The 18,486-nt window shown below is 47.9% G+C and overlaps 2 protein-coding genes across 4 annotated transcripts; both read left to right on the forward strand.

Annotated features, from left to right (window-relative positions):
- The first annotated feature begins 744 nt into the window (after nucleotides 1–744).
- e2f7 (E2F transcription factor 7) lies at nucleotides 745–8,411 on the forward strand. 2 transcript variants are annotated; one of them, XM_078101066.1, is made up of 13 exons: nucleotides 745–1,076; nucleotides 1,634–1,720; nucleotides 2,007–2,306; nucleotides 2,687–2,843; nucleotides 2,967–3,206; nucleotides 3,690–3,845; nucleotides 3,934–4,077; nucleotides 4,388–4,570; nucleotides 4,663–4,747; nucleotides 5,184–5,499; nucleotides 5,810–5,972; nucleotides 6,265–6,632; nucleotides 6,921–8,411. In XM_078101066.1, exons 2-13 carry the CDS (start codon nucleotides 1,634–1,636, stop codon nucleotides 7,086–7,088), a joined length of 2,367 nt encoding a protein of 788 aa, XP_077957192.1. In that variant the 5' UTR covers nucleotides 745–1,076; the 3' UTR covers nucleotides 7,089–8,411. The 2 variants fall into 2 exon arrangements, with proteins under 2 accessions (XP_077957192.1, XP_040031191.2); XM_040175257.2 differs by having other exon boundaries at nucleotides 4,415–4,570.
- A 1,914-nt stretch (nucleotides 8,412–10,325) lies between these two features.
- On the forward strand, nucleotides 10,326–18,484 carry csrp2 (cysteine and glycine-rich protein 2). Of its 2 annotated transcripts, none has more exons than XM_040173728.2 (6): nucleotides 10,326–10,440; nucleotides 12,218–12,340; nucleotides 14,252–14,420; nucleotides 15,331–15,460; nucleotides 17,016–17,109; nucleotides 18,278–18,484. In XM_040173728.2, the coding sequence occupies exons 2-6, from the start codon at nucleotides 12,229–12,231 to the stop codon at nucleotides 18,352–18,354; spliced, it is 582 nt and encodes a 193-aa protein (XP_040029662.2). In that variant the 5' UTR covers nucleotides 10,326–10,440; nucleotides 12,218–12,228; the 3' UTR covers nucleotides 18,355–18,484. The 2 variants fall into 2 exon arrangements, with proteins under 2 accessions (XP_040029662.2, XP_077957208.1); XM_078101082.1 differs by having other exon boundaries at nucleotides 10,421–10,465.
- Nucleotides 18,485–18,486: the final 2 nt, after the last annotated feature.

Raw genomic sequence — 18,486 nt, forward strand, 5'->3', positions numbered from 1 at the left:
GTAAAATCATATTTTCGAACTGTTAACTACCCCTCTACGTGGTATCACAGATTTATTGTACTTGCCTCGTTTCCCTCCTTCTCCACTGACCCAGATTTGAATAGAGTTTGGCGGTAGATTTGGGACACTGTGGAGTCTTATGCAATAACTTTGGGGCTGTTCCTCAGCTCTTTGCATGCAGGGCGGGAACCGGGCCGCTAAAAAAAGAAAAAAAAGGACTGAGTCTCCCCCCACAACTTTTCGCGCGGTAGCCCAGGTGATATTAGCGCCACTGCAGTTGCACCCCTCCCCCGACCCGACCCCCACCCGTCTGCTTCAACCGCAGAGGTAATTACAGGCAGACAATAGCCCCAGTGATTAGGTTAAAACAAGGTATTGACAGAGGGTTTGTGGGTGCCAGTTGACGCTGATCTCGCTGCTGGAGGGGAAGCAGTGGAGATGCGAAATGCTCAGCTGAACGTCAAAGATCGTCTATTGAGTGACGAGTCACTGGTTTCAGAATTTTAATCCGTTTTAAAAGACAAACTCAGACAGTATTAGCAGGACATTATACTGTGTTTCATTTACGCTCATTAACGTTGCGCTGGAAGATTCAGGGTAAAAATGAGAGAAAGGGCAAAATAAGAGATTTCTGATACTGCACAAAAAATAGTTACAGAGTGAGACTTCTTCTTTTAAACCCCCCGGGCTTGGACAGAGCGCGCCGGTTGCCCCGCCAGCTCAACTCAGGGGGCGTGGCCATGTTCCGCGCCCCGAGCACAACCACGCTGACTGGCTGCTGATGAGTGACGCGCCAATTCATCTGTGTGTTGATTGGCCGACGTGAGCCAGATGCCTGAAAGCGCCAGAAAACAAGCTTGAGCGGGGTATGCTGGCGTCTCCCCGGGAATGTGCAGAGTTTCCTCGGATCGGACACAAGTAAAGGACCAGAGGTGCAGTCAGAGGAGGACCGGGACGTTTATTTTAAAGAGGGAAATTAGCTGCTATGTTAATGTAAAAAAAGTTCCCGCTGACACGTCGAAAGAACCGGACACACACCTCCACTGTAATATTTCATTCATCAGCAGGAGAGAAAGGTGAGGAGCCCTGGGGTGCGCTGGGCTGGTCAGCTGAGCTAGGAATGCTAGCAGAGCAGCTCATTAAAGCTCAATTAGCATTTACAACCAACGTTGTAAAAATGTCACGGTAACCTAACGTTTGGTGCTCCATGTAACGGGCTCCGCCGCACCTATTAGTGCGGCCCGATGTGAGGGAATTTACCTTCCGCCAAGCCGGGAAAGTTAAGGCGACCTCCCGTAACCACCGTGAAGTAACCCGTTATGACCAATGTCATGCGATGATCCATTCGGCTCTTGCTCGTTGAAATGCAGTCGGTGTGCGGTCAGCGGGGCGCTCGGCCGTTACTTTGCGGTCGTTAGCTTGCTGCGGGCTAATTAGCTGCTGTTCTTTGCGCCAAATTCCGCTGACCGCTCGCCTTGAGCTTTCGGCGAGTCGCTCGTTACTTTACTTTACTTTACTTTACCTGCACGCACTTCACTGCGACCTCACCACTCATCTAAGATCCCGGTTCGGTATTTGGTATCTGATATCTTGTATCCATCTCCTTGTTTTCTTCGGGCTGCCGTTTTGTCAGATGGAAGTCAAATGTCTCGCGCTGAAAGACCTCACGAGTCCCAGGAAAGGCTTCACGCAGGAGGATGAGGGCCACGGGGATCAGAAGGTAAGAGGGCCTACTGCCTGATCTTAGGTGTGGTCTGAGCGGTAAAACCGGTCCGGGGGCATCTGAATCAGTAAAGTGATGTTCTGGCTCGGGTGGCTTTTGTTTTTCAAACGGGTTTGTGTGGGATACCGGGGTGGATTCATTCATTCAGTGCATTCATTCTAATTAAAGTAAGGCGCCAGTCTCCAGTTTGTCTGTCCTGATGCAAACATCTGACATCTGATGGAGATGTTTGTCTACAGCAGCAGGGGAAGACTCTTAACGCGGTTTATTGTCTCCTCCTCAGGAAAACCTCTACGCAGAGAGGAGAAGGTCCACGCCTCTGAAATCTGCAGAGACCTCCGGCCCCGTCTTTGCAATGACCAGAAAGGGGGGCCCCCCCGACATGGTCCACGTCACCCCCATTAAACACACACCCCTGGCCGAGCCCTGGACCCCCACGGCCAATCTGAAGATGCTGATCAGCGCGGCGGGCCCGGACATCCGGGACAGAGAGATGAGGAAGGTGCTGTTTAGACCCATCGAGAACGAGGAGCCAGAAAGTCCGGATGCTCCAGTGGAAGATACGGAGGTGGAAGACTGTCAGGTATGAAAAGAGAGCTCAACTAGATCTAGATCTCATCTGTGTTAAAAGTCCAGCGAGTAACACGGAACCCTTCATTTTACTTGCATTCGCAGCCGAACACCAAAAAGAGCACAAATACAACGCGGTTTGATTTGCCAACTCGAGTTATGGCAAATAGGTAGTTATAATGCTAACAACTGTCAACTGGGACATCATTTGTGATGCGGCAGGTTGAAGGTTTCCCAGATTGCACTGTTTCCTTCTTTTAAAAACATGTTCCAGAAGAAGCTCTGGACTGCGATGTCACGCCGGCGCTGAACGATGACGCGCATAGTGGCGGCCCCGTTAACCCAGTGAGATTTATTTACCAGATTCTATATTTTTGTCCTCCATCTGTCCAGTTTGAAGCTGGGGATGAGGAGGATGACGACACCGAGAAAAAGCCGAGCAGAAAGCAGAAGAGTCTGGGTCTGCTGTGCCAGAAGTTCTTGGCCCTGTACCCCGACTACCCGCACTGCCCCATCTGGATCTCTCTGGACGAGGTGTCCACCAGTCTTGGTAAGTCGTGGGCGCGGAGTGTGGTGCTGTCCCAGTCACATGGGTCATTGGATTTATGGAAAGGCAGTCATTGAAATCAAATCAAAACACGGGATTCGTCGTCTCTCGCCATGAAACAACCAGGAGTGGAGCGGCGGCGGATCTACGACATCGTCAACGTGCTGGAGTCCCTCGTGCTCGTCGGTCGGATCGCCAAGAACAGCTACAGCTGGTACGGTCGCCTGCGGCTGGAGGCCACGTTGGCGGAGCTGCAGCGGAGGGGTCGGCAGCAGGGCTACCACCTCCAGATGGACCCGGCCACCGAGGGCCGGGGGGCCCGGCCGGGGCGCGAGGACGACAGGGCGGAAGGCGACGCCGTCAGCGGTAGGGTGCCCAGAGATTCAACCTCTACTTAAAATGTTTTCCAACTTTAAAAGGTCCAGGGATCAAAAAAAATCCCAACTTTGCCGCCGGCCACCAATGACCTCGTCTTCCTAAACGAGCACCGCTGCGTCTTTGCCGCCGACTTCTCTGATGGCTGTTGTAGTTTCAGGAAAAGAGTTTCAGTTTATGCTGCACATTTGCCATTTTAAAGGGTAGATTGCATGTTTGATGCAGCTGCCTCCAAATTAACACTAAAGAAAAAACAATCATCACCTGTTTTCCATAGCGATCCCCCACATAGTGTACACACACACACACACACACACACAGCTCATTAAGGCATCGGCTGCACTTTTAATCAGCTCCTGCTTTACTTGCTGCTGTAAGGACTTGATTTTTAGATTAATAAAGACTCTTTCAGTAAAGTGGAGACCCGCGTATGCCGTCGTCTGACACACTCGTGTTTCTCTTTGGTGTTCGTAGCTTGTGGCAACAGGAAAGACAAATCTCTGCGCATCATGAGCCAGAAGTTCGTCATGCTCTTCCTGGTGTCCAAGACTCAGACGGTTACTTTGGACGCAGCAGCAAAGATCCTCATCGAGGAGAGCCAGGACTCGTCCAGTCACAGCAAGTACAAAAGTAAGCGGGCACGAAGGAACACGTCCTGTTACACAAATCACCGCTTCCATTCCGGTATCAACACTTCTATCCACTTTTGTGTGTTCAGCTAAGGTGCGGCGGCTGTACGACATCGCAAACGTGCTGACCAGCCTGCGTCTCATAAAGAAGGTCCATGTGCGTGAGGAGAGAGGCAGGAAGCCCGCCTTCAAGTGGCTCGGCCCCGTCGAATTCAAAAGCTCTGCAAGTGCTGGTAAGAGTTTGAGTGGAAATTAAAACAATCCACGCGGCGGAGCGGATGCACTAAACGTCTCTCCTCTAACAAATGGACGCGTTGAAAAGCAAAAACCAACTGCTAGCATCGGTTGCCACGCAACAAGCTAATGTCACTAAGTAAAACCTTTTTATTTATTATGGGATTTTATGCAAAGGGGGTTCTGTATATATTTGGGCAAGACCAGCACTAAACCGTGCACGTTCCCAGGACCTGGGATTAATCACTCATCTGTGCAGCGTTTTTGGTTAAAACCATGTCCCAAAACTCTCCGTCTCCCTCCCATCAGCTGCAGGAAACGGTGTGAACGGGGCAGCTGTGACTCTGCCTGAGGCCACGCAGACAAAGGCGGGCGCCGTCCTCGGAGGAGCCAAGATGGCGCGCCACGCCTCCTTCAACGTCACCCCCACTCCTGTGGGCGCGCAGCGCCTGGTCAGCTCGGCACCCAGCAGTCCGCGGCGAGACGTTACCGGTAAGAGATGTCTTCCACGCTCAGCCAGCCAATCGTTTAACAGAGCGTTTTGTGTCCCCATCGGATCAATGGTTATCTTCTTCACACCACAGGTCTGCCGTCCCAGCCTGTGGATTATTCCAAAAAGACCCCGGGCAACAGCGCCGTGTGTCGGCTGCAGTTTGGCAGCAGCACTGAGTGAGTTAATGCCACCGACCCGCTCGGCCGCGCTCTCTGTTTAGATTTATCTGCAGTCTACCGATCCAGATTTACTGCCGCTTAAGTTTACTGCGTCCAGTCTGCGTCCGATTTACTGCAGCCCATCCTCCGCATGGGCTGCCTGGGACGAGGACACATGTTGGGAGGTAAAGTCAATGCTACAAACGGCTCATCTCAAAACGGAGTCCCCATTCACTGGAAGAGACTGCGGAATATTTCACACTCGCTGCCGTCGTTTGCATTCGGCTGACGCTCCGGGCTTCATGCAACATGCCAGCGGCAGCTTTGGCTCCGTGTGATGCCGTACCCGGTATTCATAGTGTTTAAGTGGCCAAGTGTTTTTGGAGGTAGAGAAATGGGAGATGTACGACACCAATTCTAATCATTCCGTGCTTCTGTCTGGTTTCCTCGGCAGTAACCGCCCCGTCTGCAGCAGTGGCAGCCCGCTGCCTCCGTCCTCCACCCGTGCCGTCCCGCGGGCCCCACACCCGGAGCATGTCTTCGGCGCCGCCGCCGCCTCCTCCTCCTCCTCCTCCTCCTCCTCACATTGCTTGGCCTACCTGTCCCAGCCGTCGGTGGTCATGCTGTACCGGGCCCCAGACACGCCCGAAGGTCCTAAGTCGCTCGGGGCGGAGTCTGATGAGGGCAGGAAGAGGAGGAGGGATGAGGGCGAGGAAGAGGGGATGGAGTTCAAAAAACAGAGGGCGGCGGGGTTCCTGGGATGTGAGGAGGTGAGACGCTTATTGCCTGGAAAATAATTGATCAGTGTTTAATATCTATCATGGTGCTTTGCACATGGTGCTTAGTGCCGTGCTGTGAGGTTTCTTTATTTGTGATGGACAACGGCTGGACTGCACTTTTTCATCAGGAAAATGACTAAATAGAAGATCGTTTCAAATGTGTTTCTGGATCATAAATTGTTACATTTGATCACATAATTGTTTCCCTAAAGCCGGATTGTGGACTTCTTTTGGAACTGTGCCGTGGATCTGTGTCACACGGATACAGCTGATGTAACCTCGCCACTTGCTGTCCTTCTAGGGGAGCGCTGAGCCTCACAGGGAGGCAGCAGAGGCTTCGCCCGCAGGTCACACCAGGACGTCCCCCAGTCGGCCAGTAGGCCTCGGCGGAGAGCAGAGTCATGGGGGCAGCAGCATTGAGCCCCCCCAACCATCGCACTACCTCTACGTACCCAACAACGCAGGTAATACACACAACTAAACACCGATCCCGCAGGGGCTGATCAGCAGGCCAGAGGAGCAGACGAAGCTGCTAAATAGTTCCATATGTGGGGGTTAAATGTGTGTGTCCTTGTTGCAGTATGTTGTAAAGAAAGAAAAGAAAACCAATCAGATTTGTATGCAAGTAGTCACTAAAATGCAAACCAAAATAGTCTCCATAAGAGGGCAGTGAATTAAGACGTTTGGCCTAAAATCCGTCTGCGTGTCTCGGTACAGTCAACCAACGGCCATTAAATGTTTCCTTCTCTTCTCCAGGTCTGAACAACCTCAACTTCCTCTTCTCCGCCGGCCAGTCGCCGGCCGGTTTGGCACGCCCCCCCGCCGGCGTCCCCACCCTGGTGCCCTACGTCCTGATGCCCTCTGCAGCCCTCTCCCATTACCGCCTGCAGCAGCAGGGCTCCGAGGCCTGTAACAAACTGAGCTTCAGCCTGCCTGCTGCCGTCATGTCACCCGCCCACTTTATGGTGGGGGCGGCGCCGTACGGCCTGGCGGCGGCATCGGAAATCAACGGGTCTGCGCCGTCTACCCAGGACAAGAGCAGGCTGTACAGCTCGGTGACAGGAGCTCCGCATTCTCCTTCGGGGCTGCATCAGACGGCCCGCATCCACACACCAGAACCGCTGGTAAGAAGCATTGAGGACTCTTAAGAACACGTGAACATTTTTCTCCTGATAGACGCGTGACTTTCTGGTACCGGTCAAAACACAGCTTGACACGAGAGCAAATGCGGCAGCTCCGTTTGTGGATGATTTCCCCTCATTTACTTGTTCAGACACTCTGATTAAGGGCTTTCAGGTTGATCAATCGCAAAGTTGTTGAATGGGGATTCGATGGCAATGAGGCGTAAACCTTCCCGTACCGCTCATTATGTCCGCACCTTCTCACTTCTCTCTCTCTCTCTCCATTCACAGACGCCACACACACCGAAGGAAACTGCACCATCTGCCTCCAAGGCTTTCTTCCAGACCCCAGGCACGCTGGGAAGTGTAGTCAGCTCCGCGCCAGCGGGCCGAAAACGAGGCTCGGCCCAGAGGAGGCTGGACGTCGGCCGCCCGCCGACCGACCAGCTGGATGTGTGAGGAGATGGAGATGGTTGGCTAACGGGCCGTTTTAACTCAGCTATTGATCCTGAATGTGAAAGAATGTAGTTTTAAACCATTGGTGCTTTGTTAAATTTAGCGGTTTCCTCCTGAAAGGCCGAACTGTAAGCAAAACACCGTCAGTGGAGAACAGCAATGAACTAAGATACCAAACAATTTGGTATCTGATATTTTGCAATTTACGTTTCTTTTTAAGTCTTAAAACTTTGCTGTTATTGGTCTTTGTGTCAACAGTCCGCGCGTGCCTCCTGGCTCAGTTACATGACTAGATTTCAGCGAATGAGAGAAGTATTGCTAATGTCACAGTGCCCTCCTGTGGTCGGAGTTGGTTACTGCTGTTTATATTATAGCCACAATCCCCCTACCCAGATGTGATCAAGCTACCCAATTCCCTGCATCCAATTGCTATTTATATTTTAGTTAATATATGTTAATTATACGGACTGTAATGGAACATGGACTGTGTTCTTTCAGCACCAAGTATCTGACAATGTCCAGCTCATTTTAATGGGATTGTTGCCCGTCGACCCCTTAGCTTGCGTTTCATCATCACGGTAGAATAGAAATTCTATTAGCTGCAGATCACCAGCAGACAATCCCCTCTTGGCTCATCTCAGACTTCACTGTAAGGAGAGCAATCACTAAAGCCTTAAATGTTTTTAGCCAGCGAGCATCCCCCCTGTCCTTGGCCTACTTGAACCCATCAGGAAGACAAATTTCACTAGTGCTGTGCATGTTTTATCGGTGGTATCCGCAACCGCTGTGCTGGGAGGTTTAACACCAAACCCTGACGACTGAGGAGGTCATGTGACCCTGCGCTCAGGTACTTGAATACTTGTGACTTCAGAGTACTGTAAAGATGTATTTTTAATCTGAAATGTATCCAGGTATCGATACATTTGGGAGCTCCCTGTAGGGCTGCGTCCTGCTGTTGGCTGCTGATGTTGGGAGAGCTAAGTGCCTTACCTGAGGCACCTTGGAGGAGATAAGAGAACTGTTCAGGGGATTTCTATCATCAGCCCTCTACTCATAAACTCACTAACTTGCCTCCAGAGAAAAGTACTCGAACTTTGTACAGGAATCCTTCGGGGGCGTTTAGCGGTGTCACACCAAAGGGTGCACAAATAATCCACTGACCAGTGGCTGCTTCTTTGTGAATGTGCTGTCTGATGTCTTTTTGTATATTATATTCAGATTGCCATTTATATCTTCACGTAGAGAATGTCAGCTCTTTACTGTATGTAAGGGCCAAACTGGTGCTGTATGACTTCCACAAACTTTCATTAAAGATGTATGACTTTTGTTCGTCATTCCTGTGATCTCTTTTCTCAAATATTATACTATTCAGTTTTATTCTACAATGGAGGGGGGTAAACCCTAAAATGTCAAGCCAAATGATAGTGGAATTACAGATGGTTTCAGTTTATCAATTTACAGATGTTTGCAATAACTTATTAGGATACAGAGTGGCCCAGCAGATGCAATGCTACGGTGGTCAGATAACATCTGTGTCCCACTTCCTGTTGTGTTGCATGCAGTCAACACTAAAATGGAGCTGATGGTTTGTGTGAAGACCGTGTCATAATATTACTACAAGTTATTCATTCCTCAAAAGTGCAGTAAATTTGTTTCCACGCTGAGGTTAAATTATTCATAATAAATTAAATCCCATTGGGGATAAACACATGAATTGTGATGTGGTCAGATTGGGCTCATTGAGTCAAATGTAGTAACACACACATCACTTGTGTGAGGACATGATCATTTGATCTAAACTTTTATATCAGCACTTAAACACTAGATGTGTTTGGCCCCTGCCAGGCATTTATGACACTCAACATCAGCAGCTGGGACAATTCACTTCATACAGATGGATAGTTCAGCAAAGTATCTGCTGTGGCCAGCAACACTACAGGGAGGGCACGCTGTCCCTGTTCACTTTCACATATGCACCCAGCGATGGGCAAAAATACATCCAAATACCTCTCAAATAAATGTATTAAAATAAAATGAAAAAAAACTGGATTTAAAAAATAGGAAACTGGTATCTTATTAATGGGACCTTTTGAAAATGAAAATATTGATATGTGAATAGCATCTTATCTTAAGCCTATGCATACTATAAAAGTAAAATATAGAGCAACACTACAGGTTCAGGCTGGCTGGCTGTAATCAAGACTGGCCGTGTTCAATTAGCTGCATGTAATTAATAATCTAATTAGGTTGATTGGCCGACGAAGAAACACGTTTTCATATTCCTGATGTGTTCCAGCTATTGTTTATAGCCCCAACAATTGACCTTGTCACCATCCATTTTACATAGAATAATGCTGAAATGAGCAGTTGAACATTCCTCTATCAAGCGCTCTATTGTTATGGCACTATCCCGACTAACTGCATCATGGCATAATGATGAGGCTGAGGTTTGTTGATCGAGGCGCAGGGTATCTCTCCGTCATTGTAGGGTCGAGTAACGGTGTCAGTGTCCAGCTTTGCGATGTAAAACATGGCTTCTTCACCAGTAATGAACATTTACTTTGATCATCAGGAATCTGGGTGAAATTTGGCATAAAAATGAGGAGGAAGTTGCAAAAACTGCAAAAGCCCATGGGATGGTGTTGTGCATTTACTTACTTTGCATTATCATGTTTGAGAACTGCAAAGAGAGACAATCGTTATTAAAAGGATCAGCGCTACATTGGTCAGAGTTGTGCCTACGCAACAGAATATCATGTTTGATATACAGCAACTATGTCAAACCTAACCAAACCTTTCTCTCACACACTCCATCATTTGCACCGTGTCCAGCAGGGAGCAGGGTAACTGCAGCCTTCGTCAGTCTTCATCACCACACATGCTTTTACTTCTTCAAGCCCCGACCCAGTGTGGACGGGAGAATAGTGCTGCTCATACAGATCTTTGGGATGTGACTCGTCTGTGTTTACTGATCTCACTTTATCACCGCGTTATGCCTTGCCACCGCACACATGTGTTTGTATGGCGACATGGATCCGTCTGAAATCTATTTAGATAGAAACATGTTGTTGGGGGCATATTGTAATAAAACTTTTCCTCTGATGTCCGCTCTCCGTCTCCCTTCACGTAAACTCTCCATGACCCTGTTACATACGCATCATTCCTTGACCAAGCGTGTGTGGGTGCCGCGATGTTTCATGGTCCTCCGCTCACCACGACTCATAACCTCTGACCTGCACCCGAAGCAGCAGTGGCGAGGCCACGCCCCCCGAAGCCCCTCCCACTCCCGGCAAGCACGCGGAGTATGTGGCGTTGAGTCTGCAGCCTACTGAGGACACGGCGGGACCCACACAAGGTAACTCTGTTCTGCTCTTTTTTTCGTGAGTAAATTCTGTGGCTTTACTGAGAAAATTAAGCTGTTTTGCAATGTTAGTGTACATATGGAATCCTTGGTTGAAGTTAGTGGGTCGTATAGCAGACTGCGCAGTTCCAAAATGAATCTTTATAACCAGGCATTGATGTGGTCGATCCGTTTGAACTCCACTGTGGATTAATAGTTGCTTTTTCCTTTTGTTCAGAGGACAGAAATGAAGAATAGAGAAAGGAAATGAAAAGAAATAACACCGAACCACCGGGATAACGAGCCAAACAAAACTTACGTTTATTAAATGTAAAGCATAGGAAACTGTATAGGAGAGCTTAAAACCCGCGAGCCCAAATAAAGATATAATTAAACGTTGGTGTTTTAATACGATAGAACGTTGATAATAACATGCCAACGCTGCTGTTATTCTCTTGTTAACGTCGAAGCGAAATGTAGTTAATTCACTTTAGTCAAAAACATTAACAAACAGCCGGTTTGTCAGTGAACCAACACGATGTTTGTCCAACACAACAGGTCGCTAAAGTAAAGTCCTGAGCTGCTACACCGGGAAGAAAAACAATGCAATTTGTGTTTCTTTCTAAATCTGAAGTTCTGAGTTCCCAAAGCGTTCAACAATACAAACACTCGTACTGAATAGAATGTGGCATGTTTAAAATCACTGGATATCCCCACAAATATCTGTGTTTGCAGACTTAAGCCAGAAATAATTTTCATGAAGTTGTAGACTAGTTGTTGCCATTGAACTCTGTGACTCTTTAAACTCAGCCGACTTATTGGTGTCGTGCCTTGTCATCACAGCCAACCTCCCCCCACGTAATGATAGTGTTCATTTCATCTCCACGTCAGTGTCAGGCTTTTTCCACAGTCTCTAATTCAGCTGGGAGACGGACCGACCAGATTAATACTCGAATGAATACAGAATAATAACAGTTTCCATCAGGGGAGTCAGAGACGGACAGATTTCCAAACTCTCGGTCTGATCAAACCAGTTCCACTTTCTCCTTTCACGCTCCCCGGTAGGATATCGCAGCAGTGCAGTCGGCTTTGCAGCGATGAAATGAAATGTTGGATGTGTCTCGCCCCCCCTTGGCGAATTTTTAAAGGGGACTGAGTCTGTAATTACAGACAGATGTGCATGTGAGTCAAGGAGTGAATGGGGGTGTTGTAGTGTGTGAAGTAACAGCAGTGGTTACTCTAGTCTCACACTTCCTTACTGCACTACATTCACTCCCACCAGACAACAAAAGCCTGAAGGCGCCCTGAGACATTCCTCTGGGAATTAGTCGGCCCCGTCGTTGAGCCCGACCACTCTTGCATTGTTGCTTTTTCTATTTTTTCACCTGATTTTCATCAGGGTAAAGCGGTGGATTCACTTCAACCATTTGTGACATTGGAATCCAGCAACGGAGCTTCTCAAAGGGCAGATGTAGTTATTACAGCGTGGATCGAGCAGCTGTTTGCTTCCCATACGAAGAGAGAAAAGGGGATTCAAACAGCGACACGCTCCCTTTCCATCCAAAACTACAGATGAAGTGCTTTCGAGCGAGGCATTACCCCTCTGAGCAGAGCCCACTGGGCGCCATGGTTACCTGCCGCGTCCTTCAGGTGGAAGTGTCAATAAAGTGCTGAAAAACATGAATTATTTAAAAATCACCTTTCCTTTGTGGAAGAGGCCGAGTGGAGACGGACAAAGTAACGCTGCCCCGGATGCTCCAGCAGCTCATGTCCTCTCCGTCTCTCTTCTCAGAAACAAAGACAATGCCGAACTGGGGAGGAGGAAACAAGTGTGGCGCGTGCCGCGGGACGGTTTACCACGCCGAGGAGGTGCAGTGTGACGGGAAGAGTTTCCACAAATGCTGTTTCCTCTGCAGTAAGTACGGCTGCAACTCTGAAGGGCAAAGCAGGGTCCGTGTGCGCTTTAACAGTGCTAGCCATCTTTCAAGCGTACCAGATACTCTTTTTATCCGTTTGGCCAACGCAGGAAGTACCGCCAGGACAAATTCATTGTATGTTTGACATATTTTGGCAATAAATGTTTCCTGATCCTGACCACTCTACAGCTGTGCACGAGCTCGCTAACATTTTTATATAAAGCCTGTATTACCAACATGGAGTTAAAAAGACGTGGTGATTGTCCGGTGATGGTTGCTCGAAAAGAGGCTATCGAGCGGCATTATGGGAAGTGTGGGCTAGAGTCAAGATACCTCAGCCGCCAATGCTGCTTTAAACAGGAATATTCTTTTTTTTTTGTTGTCTTTTTAGTGCAACGTTGGCTAAATGTGTTTTTGACACGTAGTGAAGCACAAGTGAAAGACTGGTTTGCAATGAAGATGAGAGAAAAGCATCTCATTCAAAAGCCAGCACTAAAGCTGTCAGACGATAAGAGAAAACCTGTTGCCTTGTGAAAAGAGTCACGTGAGCTTCTTGGATTGAAAAGGTCACTGAAAGTTAATGCATGAGAACCCTTACGTCAACAATACCCCCCCCCCCCCCATTAGCACACAGACAAACACATTTGTTAAAGATTCTCACACAGTGCCGACATTTTTTTCCAGCTGCTGCCTATTGATCGTGCCAAAGGTCTTACAAATGTTAATGTCAAATGTTCTAAGAGCAGATATACCATCGACCTGCACTAACTAGACCAGATTCCGAGTTGCAGACGGCCGTGGAGGATCAGGATAAAGACCGGAAAAGTCCGTTCCACCTCTGCACAGCTGCTCAGTGGAAGCTCATGCTGACATTTGTCAAAGTGCTGTGTTTGTATCAGTTTGTTGGACTGGTGGGCCTCTTCTTCTGCTCCGGAACCACACTTAAAACGCCAGTGAAGCCATTCCATCAAAGAGACTAGAATAATACAAACCTTCATTGAGCTGCTATCATGAGAAGACCAAAGTAATAAGAGCCACAAAAAGATGGACTTCAGCGCCTCCTCTACAATGGCAGCTTTGTCGGACATTCCTGCTGAGGACATTACGGGCATGGGGACTTAGTGTCCTTGGCTCTCCTTTGTCCTTTTCTCCAGTTTCTAAGTAGGACATTCACCACTTTTCCTTTCTGTGTATGAAAACCATCTATACACGGAAAGGACTGTCACCCAGAGCCTCATAGGTCTCTTTGTGCTCAATTGTATTTGCTCATACCTTTTGCCAGCAGTCCCGCATGAGGTTTGATGATTTAACTGTAATGAAGGGGAACTTTTAATACTCACAGAACCCCTAATAGTCTATGAAGATTTAGGTGTGATTTGATCGGGAATACAGAAATCTATCTTCACAATAGCCCACAAAGCCTCCTTTCGAAAAGCTTTCAAGACCCGAGGCCTCTTTCAGTTGTGTGAAATATTACACCGGTATCAGCCGGTCACACAGTGCAGGCCGGTGCATGAACAATTCCAGTAATCCCAGTCTTTGTTTTGTACAAACTTGGCAAAAACAAATGGATCCTGCCTGGACATCTGAAAAACTAGTTAAAAACTGGCACACTAAAAAAAATGCAGCCCCTCCACTGAATGCATCGTGCTGCTTTGTATATTAATACTTTGACTTTATAGGTTGAGTTTGTGTGTTTTTGGACGCAATGCAGACGCACAGAGATTAGCTTGTGTGGCTCCCTCACATGCACTAGAAAGGCACGCCGCCGGCCCGGCTAGGTCAACAAAGCCAGGCTGAGCTCAGATACACACAGAGAGGGACATCACTCCACTAGAGCTTTTGGAATGCAAAAAGGTTTTTTTTCTTGTTGCAAAATGCCATAACTCCTTCTCTCTGCACGCCCTCAGTGGTCTGCAGGAAGGGCTTGGACAGCACCACGCTGGCTATTCATGACCAGGAGATCTACTGCAAGTCATGCTACGGGAAGAAGTACGGCCCCAAAGGATACGGCTACGGCCAGGGAGCGGGGACGCTCAACATGGACCGGGGGGAGCGGCTGGGAATCAAACACGAAGAGTGAGCTGGCCCGTCGACGGGGACGAGCAGGAGGATTATTTCATCTGCTCTAGTATGAGGCTGTATGCAGGGTTATACGCTTAGTCATGACGTGTATGCAGCTACTCAGGGGTGTGGTTACTTCCATTGCTGTACTGTAAAAAGATGTGTTGTGTGACTTGTAATTGTACGGTCATAATCAAAATGCCCTTTTGATTGCCCCTTACTGCCCTCCACCAGTACAGCAGCTTTGAGAACAGCATGAGCGTGAGTCAGTGGGTACCGATCTCAGTTGATGAACGAGATAGTTAAAACCTGAATGAAACCTGCTCTGCCAAGTTACAATCTGAGAGTTTAATACATTGACCAAAAGATTGTTTATTACTTTCCAAACGGCTCTTGGCATTATGACAGACAGAGGGCGTCTCGTCATTACACAAGTGATGTGAGGGCACCAGAAACACCCACGCAACCCGAGTGTTTACTCCTGCCTCGGGCGTCTGGTGATGGCGGTTATGAGAGCGCCTGATTATATAACCAGCGGGATCCGGCTTCCCTCCTTTCCCTCTGTGCTCCGTCACAAAGGGCTTCATTCAGGGGCCACTGGGGCTGGCGGTCACCCTCCAATAAACAGCCCTCCAGGGGCCCAGTTTACTGAGGGAAGCGGTAGAGTGGGGTCTGCTGGGTTTATTTATGCTGGTTTTCAACCACTCAGAGTTATTCAACAAATAAAGACTCAATGTGATACTTACCTAAGGTATTCCTACATGGTCAACGTGTTAATGAGTGAATGTTTTGTCAGGAAAAGCAGGTTACAGTCTCAAGGAATTTTGTTTCACCATTTTACAGAATATGCTACAAGATTATCTTCTACTCATGATATTTTGGGGGGAAAAGTAATGTACTTAATGTATATGTTCCCCTCCCACAGGACACAGTCTCACAAACCGACCACTAACCCCAACCCGTCCAAATTTGCCCAGAAGTTTGTCGGTTCAGACAAATGTGCCCGGTGTGGAGACTCGGTCTATGCCGCTGAGAAGATCATGGGGGCGGGCAAGGTGAGAGCTTTGTCCTCTTGAGTTCAATGGATTCATATTTGGTACATCATTCATGCTATTAATCGAGGCGTCTTTGTCCAGTGCTTTGATTAATTCATTAGACACTGACCTGGTACGGTAGTGGTCAGAATAGGTCTTCCAGGAGTATTCACCCTCTTTCCAGGTTGCTGGGTAACCATCTTTATAGATGTGGAGAGCAGGTTTGTTCTTCTAATCCAAGGATTAGCAGTTTGATTCCCGGCTTTACCAATCTGCATCTCAGTGGGAAAGAACTGTAGCCCCCTCATTGCTCCTGTAGCTGTGAACGTCAGTGACTGATGGGCAGGTGGTACTGTGCTCAGCTGTGAATGATGACGGGTAAAAGTACCAAGACGACGAAGAAAAGAGAAATACAAGTACAGTCGGTTTACCATTTACCAACGTCCTGTTGATCAGGTTAGCATGCTCACATCAACGTTCAGGTCACCAGCGTGCTTCGTTCCTGCCGTACCGAGCTGCAGGCATGCTGCACACTGCTAGCTTTGTTGGATATACAACTGACTGAGCCACACAAGTCTTTTGCAGAATAAGGACACTTTGGATACAACATGTTCTCTCATATCTAACTGGATACGAGCCGAGTCCATTATTAAGCTGTCACTCGTGGAGCCAAGTAGCAAAAAAGACGACTAATCATCGACCATCATCAATCATCAGCTAATGTTAATAGCTGATATAATTATAGTCATGGCAAAACTAACCTGAAGCGTACAAGTAGCCTGCGCCTGGGAATCTGGTCTTTAACCCCAGAATTTAAGGATGTGCTCTCCAACGGATTCCGTTTCACTGAATCGAAGCTGCAGTGCGGTTTAAATGACCCATCAAATGTGTTGGGTGCATTCCACTATACGATTATACATCCCACAGTCAGAGCTCAAACAGAAACCCAACCTCCCAAGCGGTGTTGGGTCCTTAAAATCAACATCTCAAACCGCGGGGGTGAAATTAATTTGGCTGGTTTGAACACACATGGTTGTAACAGTGGTGAACCACAGGCAGCAGGTTTGATGTGGTCTCTGATGAGAGAACACAAACCCTGTTTTTCTGATTGAAGTCACTCCATGACGTTGGGACGGGAGCTTCCTCACAGCTGGCGTCAATTGTGGACAGCGGGTTCTGGCACAGTTGCAGTAGATGAAGTCAGGATGTTTGGTTCTTTGGACAAAAATCAATGAGTGTCACACGTTGTCCAAGGAAGAATGACAATTTGGGTTCTGAGCGTCCTTTTCCCTCCAAAAATGTTATTGGAGTGTTTCCTGTTGCTGTTTTATGGCAGCTACTAAACTGGTTTAATGTGAAATCTACGGAGGTTCAACTCATTGGCTTAAAGCACAACCTGTATTTTTCTGCGTTCGCTGCAGGAAACAATGACGTAAAGTGGAGGAAAGATCTATTATAGGCTCTTAAATCACTGCTAACACTATATATAAAGAATTGGACAATTTATGGTTTATTTAGCATGATAGCATGAAGACGGACGTGAACAGCAGTACAATGTCTCCCTTTCTCCTCATAGCCATGGCACAAGAACTGCTTCCGCTGCGCAAAATGTGGCAAGAGCCTGGAGTCAACCACTCAGACTGAGAAAGACGGAGAGATCTACTGCAAAGGTGAGTTTAAATGCTACAAATATGTGGTTACTTACTGCTTGGGGAAAGCAGGAGTAGAATAAATGACGTAATTACCTAGTAATAATTCAGCAGTGGGTTTAGTGTACTGCAGGACCAGAGACACACAAGCTTAATTCACTCGGACTATATCATCTGGCATGTCAGCATGCTAATGTTAGCGTGTAGCTAACGCCTGACACAGCTTTACAATAGGTGAACAAGAGCAACAAGACCAAGAGAACCTTTAACACATCCTCATCACTTGACTTTGGCGTTTCTAAAGTGGAGATCAACGCTTGTGGCTGAGCTCGTCACTACCGTCAGCTCATGTGACCACATCAGCAAAATGCATCAATGAAGGCCAGCAGATGATGTTTTGCTGAGTGTCATAAGACCCTGAACTGAGGGGGAGGAATGTTGCAGTCTGGTTCACAGGCAGGGTGCCTGGACTGTATCGAAGGAGCAAAGATATTTGATATGTGGTACTTTTAGTTTGTTCAAGGTTTCATCGCAGTGATGCTGGAAATTATTTGATTTCTGTGAATCCTCCACAATACGGTTTAGTGGATTAAATACATGAATGAAGCCCAAAATGGACTCTTCACTAGTGAAAGATAATACACTCCACAATGTTAACGGCAAAGTTGCCCACGTCTCCCATGTGGGTGTCCAAACGGTGTTGGTGGTCCTCAGTGCGTGCTGGACTGAGACAGGAAGCTCTTCTTCCAGAGGCTTTATCTGGCAGTGAAGTAGTTGTAGAGCTACAGGCTGCTGTTTCAGCTTCAATTTCTATGTCTCCACTCAGTGAAGCATCAGCGCGCTACAGTCTGCAAGAAAACTCCCCAGGGTCTGTTTGTATTCATCTGTGAAGCTGGCGTCCCCTGATGTGCACGCATTGTGGACATTTGAAAATGATTTTACTGACGCAGACATTCAGCCGTATTTGGTCGAAAGCTCCAGTGCAATGCATGCTGGTACATGTATGCACTGCCAACGGTGAACAGGAGAACTCCACAAGCATGTGCCCCTCTTTGAGCAAGCTTGACTCAGCAACATGAAGCATTCACTTCCTTCCCCATGCAAATGATTGTTTTCAGTCGGGCGTGTAAGGACGCAGCGCCCTGCAGCTTGTGAATGTTTATCATTTCCTCCCTCTCTCCCTCCGCAGCGTGTTACGCCAAGAACTTCGGGCCCAAAGGCTTCGGTTACGGCCAAGGAGCCGGCGCCCTGGTCCACGCTCAGTGATCCCACGCTGTCTTTACACTCCTACCCAACATGAACGCCCACCGGCCCGCCCCTTGTGCTTCCTCCCTTGTGTGCGTTTGTGTTGAAGTAGCTGCTAGTGATACAAATAAAAACCATTAACAAACCGAAACC

The sequence above is a fragment of the Gasterosteus aculeatus genome, chromosome 4 (genome assembly GCF_964276395.1).
Source record: "Gasterosteus aculeatus chromosome 4, fGasAcu3.hap1.1, whole genome shotgun sequence".
Classification (NCBI taxonomy): domain Eukaryota; kingdom Metazoa; phylum Chordata; class Actinopteri; order Perciformes; family Gasterosteidae; genus Gasterosteus; species Gasterosteus aculeatus.

What these genes read in the sequence shown, in the direction of transcription:
- e2f7 (XM_078101066.1), top strand. Translation starts at nt 1,634, where the DNA reads ATGGAAGTCAAATGTCTCGCGCTGAAAGACCTCACGAGTCCCAGGAAA. An exon ending in TCCGCGGCGAGACGTTACCG is followed by an intron (nt 4,571 to 4,662) that starts GTAAGAGATGTC and finishes TTCACACCACAG; the next exon opens with GTCTGCCGTCCCAGCCTGTG. An exon ending in GGTTCCTGGGATGTGAGGAG is followed by an intron (nt 5,500 to 5,809) that starts GTGAGACGCTTA and finishes CTGTCCTTCTAG; the next exon opens with GGGAGCGCTGAGCCTCACAG.
- csrp2 (XM_040173728.2), top strand. Translation starts at nt 12,229, where the DNA reads ATGCCGAACTGGGGAGGAGGAAACAAGTGTGGCGCGTGCCGCGGGACG. An exon ending in CAAATGCTGTTTCCTCTGCA is followed by an intron (nt 12,341 to 14,251) that starts GTAAGTACGGCT and finishes GCACGCCCTCAG; the next exon opens with TGGTCTGCAGGAAGGGCTTG. An exon ending in CTGGGAATCAAACACGAAGA is followed by an intron (nt 14,421 to 15,330) that starts GTGAGCTGGCCC and finishes CCCCTCCCACAG; the next exon opens with GACACAGTCTCACAAACCGA.